Source organism: Diospyros lotus, chromosome 3 (genome assembly GCF_014633365.1).
Source record: "Diospyros lotus cultivar Yz01 chromosome 3, ASM1463336v1, whole genome shotgun sequence".
Taxonomy (NCBI): domain Eukaryota; kingdom Viridiplantae; phylum Streptophyta; class Magnoliopsida; order Ericales; family Ebenaceae; genus Diospyros; species Diospyros lotus.
The window spans coordinates 21548300-21558313 of NC_068340.1; the positions used below are offsets into that span (position 1 = coordinate 21548300).

General features: G+C 39.7%; 1 protein-coding gene across 1 annotated transcript; it reads right to left on the bottom strand.

Moving 5' to 3' along the window:
- Window positions 1-4414: 4414 nt before the first annotated feature.
- On the bottom strand, window positions 4415-7168 carry LOC127797762 (PLASMODESMATA CALLOSE-BINDING PROTEIN 3-like). The gene is made up of 4 exons (XM_052330902.1): window positions 6884-7168; window positions 6061-6300; window positions 5920-5956; window positions 4415-5090 (listed from the first exon to the last, which is right to left on the bottom strand). Exons 1-4 carry the CDS (start codon window positions 6939-6941, stop codon window positions 4826-4828), a joined length of 600 nt encoding a protein of 199 aa, XP_052186862.1. The 5' UTR covers window positions 6942-7168; the 3' UTR covers window positions 4415-4825.
- Between the last annotated feature and the right edge of the window lie 2846 nt (window positions 7169-10014).

Consider the following 10014-nt stretch of genomic DNA (forward strand, 5'->3'; position numbering starts at 1 on the left):
ATTGACGCTAGCCTTAATAGGACGTCGACAACACCTAGCGAGACCAAGGAACTCCAGACCTCTTTAGAAAACACCTCAGAGTTAGCCCGGCAAATCATCTGCCAAGTAAGCTAAGTCCAACAAGTCCCTCCGGTGGTTATGACGACACCCTCACAGTGGCTCAGACTGACTGAGTGTCAGGTAGTGTTCCAATCCTGGGCACACTCTGTATCAATCCCTAGTAAGGCTCCCATCATTCATCACTACTTTAGTCAGTCGCCTCCACATGTCCTTCATGTGCTCGCGGGCGAACATGACTTGTCTCTCTGACAGTCCCCAAAAGATCTCGTGAATCATCTCTTGAGACAACTCGTCAAGCCGATACACATAACCCACTAGGTACTCCTCTTCGTCTTGCCCGCCTCCCCATCCAGAAGCAAACTCCTGTTGCCACTGACACCATAAACAATGCAATTCTGGGAAGGCATCCGAATTGGGTAGGGGTACACTGGGATCTAGGCCTTCGGGTTCCATCGGGAATACTCAAAATCTACATATAACATCAAATATCAAGTAAATTTATTAAGGCTAAACCAACCTCTTACTTGAACACCTAGGGGTAGGCACCAGTTCTAAAGAAATCCTATTCATACCACTTCACAGTCCCATTCTAACGTGCACTTATCACCCCTGCACGAATTTAAATCGAGATACAGTCTCTCACACGAATCAGCAAAACTCAACTTGGACACAGCCTAACCCTATTCGATTCAACTGGGACATAGCCTAACCCTATTCGATTCACCTAAACATCCCTAACTCTACCCGACAACTTTGGTGTACAGGAACTCGTCCTCAAAAACTGACTCAAACTACGCTCTGATACCAACATTGTAAGCACCCCCGCCCGGATATCCCAGCCGCCCGGACAATCCGAACTGGAGCGCCTACGGGAGGAGAAAAGTAATAAACACAGAGACAAAGACCACCCCGGCATGCATACACGAAAATAAGAACAGCGGAAGCAAAGCTCAAGACATGCATGCACTATGGGTACCCCGCTAACACAGCGGTCACAAGATAAATAAATAAACACAAACTCCTGTGCCGACATACACAAGACTCGAGAAAAGACCTGGCACAGTACGAAATAATAGAGTAAATTCTACCTAGACATCAGAGTGGATAGGGATTGACGAGACTGCCTGTACACCACACCGACTCTGCCGTTAAAGTTGACTCCCTTGCTATGGCCCACGCCGCCACTACCTGGAATGATGGAAAGCAAGGTGAGTCGAGAGACTCAGCAAGCATAAGGAAGAAAAGGCTGAAGGCTACACAAAACCAGAAATCTCACCCCAGAATAAACCCCAGGTACACACAAGCCATGAGACGCTACAACACAACAGCTCAATAGCATAACAAAATAAAAGCACATACCGGTCCTTGGGGCCCACATAAGACACTTGGCACCCAAGTCCCATACCAACCTGTCGCTGCCCTGAAAGGCAACAAGTGTCTCCACAAACCTGCGCGCGCTGTCCCAGGCCGGTACTCCCGTCACCTGTATCCGTCGGTACTCCCGACAACCGAGCCATAGGCTCCCTCGGAACGGTACTCCCGTCCGAGAACTAAATACTATCAGTATCCATGCAATGCACATAGAAATGCAATGGCGTAGTGAGCATCAACGTGATACAAGGCGCCCATACATCCAGGCATCAGGCCATGCTCCGCCCACATAGTAAACCACACGCCATGCATATGCTCGTGCTGGATGCAACCTAACTAAACTAGAATGTCCGTGTCCAAGCATTCTCAATAAATGGATATCCCAATATGCATCCCGTACCCATGTGCATATCAAATCATGAACAGTAATACAATGTATCTAATCATGCAGTAAATCACATACCGGCAGAGCTAGTCAGCAATGCCCGGCACCGGTCAACGGTCAGTGACTAGGGGTGTCCACCCGACGGTCCACATCAAGGCCGTACAATAGTCTACCCCAGCGTCACCAACAACCGACCCCTGCCCTACTGCTCGATAGCTCTAACCGAACCATAAATAAATCTGAGAAAAACTGTAAGTAAACCCAATAAAATCGTAAATAAACCCTCACGTCTAGGAACCTAGTCCCCAAACTGGTTCAGCATCATTCCCGAAAGGAATAGGGGTGGTACAAACCCCCGTAGGCTCACAACGAATAAAATTATAGAAGCCTCGGATTTAATTTAAATTAAAACAAATGAATAATAGTTCAACCAATAAGGCAAGGTGCCGAATTAAAGTAAGGGAGGTGATAAAATACAGGAAATTACGGGGTCTTCCACGAGAATTAAAGAACACGAGAAGAGGGTTAGGAGCTTGCCTTTACAAAACCGTTTCTTCTCTTTCTTGCACTCCCGCTGCGAAGTAAAACGTTTGATGATTATTAATAAAACCCTAACTCGCACTAATTAAATCTAACAGTGTAATATAAATAATTTAACCGTCTAAAATTCTACGTAGGCACTCTATAAATAAAATCCCAACGAATCTTAAATTTAATTTAAATTATATCACACCAATAACATTCTCAATGTATATAATTAATTAATTAATTTATAATAATAATAACTCACCTATATGCACATACGGCTAGCTTTCCTTAATTGTTCTTTCATTTCAATTTCATTGGACTCACCACTGATTCACACTCACTTTGATTACACATATATACATACGGCACACTCACTGCCTCACAAATCCTCACAATCAAATTAATATACACACACAAAGCTCATCACTTGCACACAATGCACTCGTGTAGATATATATACATATATATATATATTTATACAACAAATTATTACACATAACAAAGCATAATCACCCAAACTAAATAAATCAAACTTTTAATTAAATTCTAACCGAGCAAAATTATTAATACATAATTATTTACTTACCTGATTAATTAAATCACGATTAAACGTAATTTAATCTTCAATTTTTCTCTAAAAAATGACCCTCGCGCGCTGCTTCTTCTTCATTTTTCTTCCTCTGGTTCTGTCTCAAATTTGGCCGAAATCGGCCTTAAAATCGCAGCAAAAATGCTGCTTTAACGCGAGGCAAATGGGCGGCCCACAGCGCGCCACGTGGCGCGCCCAGCAGCTGCACATGGCTGCCACCGCCTTGCCCAAAACGACGCCGTTTTGGGCAAGGATTTTGGCTGAAAAATCAGCCAAAATTCTCCAGCGCGCGCGCACACCCGAGGGGGCTCGAACCCGCGACCTCACCCAGCACACGAGCACTCGCGACCGCCCGCGCTAGCCGACTCCTTTAACCATATAATGCCTTCACTTATATTTAAGGTGATTTGCGGCCACTTCGTCAAATCACATTTCAGCCCCCAGAACTTTCATTATTGGCACACACACCCCAGACTCCAATTTCCTTTATTGCACTTACACCCGAAAACTTTCAAAAATCCATTAAATTAATTTATTTTTTCTTATATCTCCAAATTCCCAAATAAATTAATAATTTCCATAAATGCAAGAATTAATAATTATCTTATTTACTTATTTTCTCAAAATAACATAAGTAAATATTTTCTCTTAATTTCTCAAATACTCCATAATGACGTCAAACGTCAAAATTAATAATCACTATTTATTTCCCAAATTTTTGGGATGTTACATTTTTCCTTCTCTTTTGTGTTTTCTCTCTCTTTTAACTTTTAAAAAGGAAAACAATCAATGAGTTTTAATGATTGCTCACCACTAAGAGAGAGCAATTGATTCGAAATTCAGATTTGAGTATTTGGATTAATCACAAAGACAGAACCCATCCAAAACTGGAAAAATTTAAAAGAGCCATAATACAGGTAAAACACATAAAATTTTACATAAAAAAAAAATAAAAATTTAAATTAATATAATGATTTAAAAAGTAAAATTATTATTAAAAATAATATTTAATTAAAAAAATAACAATAAAATTAAAAAACAAAAATCTTACATAAACCATCTCGAATACCAACTCTAAATATAAATAAATTATAATCGCATTTAAATTTATTTGAGAATACATTAGAGAAGAAAGCCACATCTTTGGAAGACGAAAATTAATAGGATAAAGCTCGAACTAGGTAAATAAAAAAATATTTTAAAAGAAAAAAAAATTAAGGGAAAAATATATTTACATAAAATTAAAACTTAAATTTGAGTTCAGTTTAAATTCTCTGAGGCACTTATTAATGTGATTAAGAAACTCTCTTTTAAGTTGGACATACATTGTTTATGATGTCTGTCTTAACGTTAAATTCATCTCAACGCGCCCACCACCACCCACCCGGACAAGTTATAAAATTACTGGCATTCTTCTAGGGAACTTTTTCTACACACATTTCCAGCAAAGCAAAATTATGTAAGGTAAAGAGCCGGGCAGATGGGGCAGAAAATCCTCATTAAAATTTAGAAGGAAAGAAAAAATACAGGCATCTCTCTCTCTAGTGAGTTATACTACAAAAGAAGAAGAAGAAGAAGATGGAAAGAAGAAGAAGAAGAAGAAGAAGAAGAAGAAGAAGATGGAAAGAAAGAAAGAAAGAGATGGAGGCTCTTTCTACCCACAAGTACTAGCAGCATATCAGTACCCACTCAAAAGGAATCAAATTCCTCCTAGCTTTTTCACATACAAAGACAAAAATCACGCTAGTGGAAGCTGTCTCCTATCCACATGATTCATGCTTCTCAAGAATCCCCATCCATGGCCTTCACCTCCTCATCATATCTCTATTACGGCGATGATGGCAAGACATCGTCCTCCAAACTCCTCTCCCCCCCAGCCCCCCACCACCATTTCAGAGCCTCAAAGCCATGGCCGGGAGCCCTGAGAGCAAAAGGGTCAGAATCAAAGGCCAAAACAAGTTCGGGTTTTGGCTGACGGCGCTGTCGGTGTTGGTGATGCCTCCATTCCCGTTTGGAGCCATCCCGAAGGTTGAGGGAGAAGTGCTGGTGCCGATGCCACTGCCGGTGCCCGTGTTTGTTCCAGTTGAAGGGGTGGTGCTGGGTTGACCCGTGGCCGTGCCTGTCGATGGGGTCCCCGTCGATGGGGTCCCGGCAGCGCTGATCAAGCATCGAGTGCACTCAAAGATTAGACCAAATCGAAATATCAAACACCAAATCGAAATCCAACCCTATTAGACCATAGTTGTAAAGTAAAAAGGATTGCCATATCACAAGGCTTGTATGAACTTGGTGGTGATTATCTCAGGCACAGTTTGAGAGCTCTGTGTGGTGATTATATCACAACTTGATTTCTTTAACATGGTTAAGGAAAAAATGTTTTAACTATTTATATATGTTAAAAAATGTCAACAAAACACAAAAAAATAATGATGGCCTGGCAGCAGCAGGAGACCTAACTTGAGGGGAGAATACAACAACTTGAAAGTGAAAGCAATCAGTATTTTGGTGCATAAAAGGACAGGTCGACATACAAAATTTCTACATCATGACAGCTCACAGATCAGATCTGGTCCTGGCTTCCCCTATAAGATGAGTATTATATAGATCTACTTTCCATGATCACTGCCAAGAATATCTTGTACCCAACTTGAAACCATAATTCATATCTATTGCTGGTACAGAAAGATTGGAATTTGTAAGGCAAGAGAGAGTATAGTTCGTATCTATTGCTAACACAGAACTTAATTTGAACCAAATAACTGGTGCAAGTAAAGAAGAATTACCTAAAACTAAACTAAGATCCTCTAGTTCATACGCAGGTAAAAAGTAAGCGATTAGAATTGCAATCAATCAAAAACTGCCCTTTTCCCTTGAAGCCATCACAAAAAGCTTGAGAAAAGGGAGACATCATTCATCATGCTAATGAAAATGAAAATATTGGGGAAAAGTGAGAAGCAATCCTAAGAGAAGAAAAGAGAGGGCGAACCTGGCACTTGCAGGATAAACACATGTGCTGCTTTGGCCTACAAATATCACAAGAAAGGAGGAAACCCATAAATCAGTCATCCACGGAAAACATGCAAATTTTGACCGAACCACGCCAAATTTTTTCTGTATCGAGACTTACTTGGGGAAGTAGGGGAAGTCACAGCAGTGCCTGCAAAATCACAGCTGCCAGTAGTTTGGCCTTTCTTCTGGAAGTAGCTGTTGACGGCATAGCTGCAGTGATCTTTGACAGTGTTAGGGTTGTAACAAGCACCATTTTCATGGATTGGGGTACAGTCAGCTCCAGCTCCACAGGCATAATCTATGTTCTTCTGAAGAACAGAATCACTCACTCCATCTTTACATACACAGTAAGTAGCACCTGTTTTCGAAATTTCCAACCACATAATAAAGAATCAGCTCATCTACATCCCAGTCTTTCCTGAATAAAGAACATGATGAAAGGAAAAATAATAATAATAACTATAATAATAAAAGGCCTTTTGATCTGACAGATTTCAACCGTAGAAGCAGCAAATAAAATAAAACATTTCATTAAATCTTGCAGTAGAACCAGGAACCCATTTCAGCTCAAACACCCACTGAATAATGGGACCAAGATATTAAAAAAAAGGGAAAAAAAAAAACACATTTCTTCAAATCTTCCAGTAGCACCGGAAAGAGTTTGTTTGATCTGAAAGATTTGAATTGATAGAAGAAGGAAACAGAATAGAAACTAAGATCAAACACCCAGTAAAGGGAAAAGGACCAAATATTAGAAGAAGGAAAAAAAAAAAGGAACAAATATTAACAAAATTTCCAGTATCACCAGAGGCAGAGAGAGTGACTGTAACAGGGGACACCACACAGAAACATCATAAAAACCCATTTCCGAACACACGAGACACGATGAGAATAAGCCAGTTAAAACCCTAATTAGAAAAGGGACCTATCCAGGAGCTTACTTGAGCGACCAGTCAAAGCCAGGAAAAGCATTAAACACACCACCAGAACAGCACCCATGATTGTCGGAAGATTTAGGCTGGGGGAAAAGGAAATCAAGGGAAACCAGAAAGGCGTGCTTTTACAAGGTTGGTTGAGCTTGAAATCAAGACGGGTTGCGGAGAGAGAGAGAGAGAGAGGGAGAGGGAGGTGCGTGGGGGACTGGAATAGAGCCCGGAGGTTTCTAGACAACAACAATAATACGCGAGAACCGACGGTAGGTGGATGGGGAGGCGGTGGTGGTGGATCTTTTCCTTCCTGTTTATAGTCTCTTTTCTTCCCATATTTTTTAATAATTCTTCAGTTTTTATTTTATTTTTAAATAAATAAAGTATATTTATTAAATTTTATTTTTATTAATTAATAAAATATCAACTATTTGTTTATAGTTAAAATAACAAAATGCAAGTATATGTTTGAAGATATATATGTATGTATATAATCATCACACGTTACTATGCTCAGTTTAACAATCTATACTGGTTAATGTTTTTATTATATTGTAGTTTAATAATAATAATAAAGGGTGAAGCGCATTGGGAATTGAGCAAATGGCCAGCATGGCGGCCACTCCCTCGTCGTATAATGCCCTTTTAGTTACGTGAGGGTTTTTTTCTCCAACGGTCATAAACCCACCCACCCATGTGCACCATGGTCAAAAGTTAACCCAACCTGGATTAAGCTTTAGCCCAGTTACCACGAGAACCCAGTACCCGGTAGTACCGTACCCGGTTTGTTTTTTAGAAAATAATTGTTTTGATGATGTAATTGATGTGGTGTTGGGACATTGACCCAGCACTCACAGAACAGTGTGGTCTGGTCCGGTGGGATGCCCAGCTGCTCTGCGCTCGCTTTTCTTTCTTTCTTTCTTTCATTGAAGCATCAGCATCTGTTTTTTTGGTGCATCCACCCACCATATATATATATATATATATGTATGTATATGAACCTCTTTTATTACCTTTTTCTTTTTATTTTGTTGTAAAGTTATATTTTCTTATTAATTTAAGGGAGACCTTTTATTTTTTTTAATTAAACGTGATTTTATCATGAGGATGGTTGAAGCCTCACAAATTACCCTGCTTCTCTCATCACGTCTTAGGCAATTTCAATGTCAATTCCACTCCCAATTCCTATTATATTAAAAATAATTTATTAATTTTATTTCAAAAATTATGCGTCTTTCAATCAGATTTTTTGTTCTCTTCTTTATTTATTTTTTTATTTTATTTATTTATTAATAAATTTTTATTCTATTTATGTTATTTATAATTAACAATTAAATACATAAATTAATAATTAAATATATAAAATAATCAGATACACATATAAAAAATTAATAATCAAATAAACAAAATAATCAAATGCGCACATACACAAACTCAATAATCAATAACTAAATATAAAAATATATAATATCACTCATTCAATACACAAATAAATAAAAAGTTTAGAAACAAAATCACAAAGGATGGACGATGAACAACCCACCACCGATCGTTCTACTTGTCACCGCCGTTGATGCTTCTGCTGGATCTAGTGGTCGAGTTCATCTTCCGCAGCACTTGCATTTTCTCTTATTTAGTCGTCTTCTCTGATTTGCTATTGTTGCATGTGAACTTTCTCCTTTTTGATTGGTCAATCTCTTCTGCATTGAGATGCGATGATCCTACTACTACTTTAGTTCGTCATATCTGGCGATTGAGATTTGGCTTGGCAAGTTTTGTTGAAGGCTTAATTTTAGGGTTAACTCCTTATATTTGCTTTGGTGAATATACTTAGCGAAGTTATTGGAGATGGCATCAGGTAATATATTTTATTATGTTAAAGAAAAAAGATAAAAATTTAATATGTAAATGCATCTTATATTTTAGATAATGCATTTGTGGTGCCATGGAAAAAAGGGGAGGTGAAAAATGAATAAAAATAAAAGCAAAAGGGGAAGGATGGTCGCAAGTCTCCCCACAAATGCTGGGCGTAAGGCTGATGCCCCCACAGAGGGCTGGCCGCAAGGCTGCCAGCCTTGCGGCCCCACATAAGCTGGCTACAAGGCTGCTAGCCTTGCGACGCTTGTTGGCTGGCCGCAAGGCTCAGCCTTGCTTAAGCCTTGCGGCCATTTGTTGGCTGGCCGCGAGGGCTAGCCCCGCGGCACCTTGTCACAAGTTGCCCCACGGCAGGTTCGTGTTGATACTCCTTATTCGTTGAAATTGTCTCCATTTAATAATCGCCACGTGTCGGCTCCAGACACCCTTGAGAATCGTGCCCTATAAATACCCAGCTACAGGACATTGATGGGGACCTCCTCCAAGTTCGGTAAATCTTGTCACTTTGAATTCACTTTGACGATTTTTGTGAATAGTCATTGGGATCCGAGACTGACTTTGGCATCGGAGGGCCTTCGCGGGGGAAGATTCCCGCGAGCCCTCTAACCCATTTTTTGAGTATCAACAGGGTCAAATTCTTGCGGCAAACCTAGCAACGAAGGCTAAGTCTTGCGGCGAAGCTAGCGGCGAATGCAAAGTCTTGCGACGAAGCTAGCGGCAAAGGGAAAGTCTTACAGCAAACCTAACGGCGAAGGCAAAGTCTTGGGGCGAACCTAGCGGCGAAGGCAAAGCCTTGCGGCGAAGCTTGTGGCAAAATCTTGTGGCAAGAGCTAGCGGCGAGAGCTAGTGGCGAGAACTAGCGGCAAATCCTTGCGGCGAGCATCCTAACGGCAATCTCCCTTGAAGCAATATCTCTTACGGCAACCTAATTTCACCCGACACCGAGCTCGAGTGGACCCCATATCACAAATTTTAATTGTTATATTTTGGCAATAATAGCATTATTATTATGTCTTATTTTTAGTCTCAAAACACCTATATTAATTGAAGATAAATGTATCATATTTTGTAATTTTTTATCAATAAATAAAAATATTTTAAAACTAAAAACAAAATACAATAAAGTCTCTTACTTGAAAATAACGCGCATTTATCCTCAAATTTGAAAAGAACGTTAAGCCTAAAAAAAACAATTACGTCACCTGATTTTCATAAATTAAATGGAGATTTTAACGTTCTAAGACTGCGTTTGGTTCCAAAAAATGGAGACT

Bases quoted from the DNA above. Each gene is read 5' to 3' on its own strand.
- LOC127797762 (XM_052330902.1), bottom strand. From the start codon at position 6,941: ATGGGTGCTGTTCTGGTGGTGTGTTTAATGCTTTTCCTGGCTTTGACT. The intron at 6,301-6,883 runs GTAAGCTCCTGG...TTTCGAAAACAG, and splicing joins GGCTTTGACTGGTCGCTCAA to GTGCTACTTACTGTGTATGT. The intron at 5,091-5,919 runs GTTCGCCCTCTC...ATGCTTGATCAG, and splicing joins GTTTATCCTGCAAGTGCCAG to CGCTGCCGGGACCCCATCGA.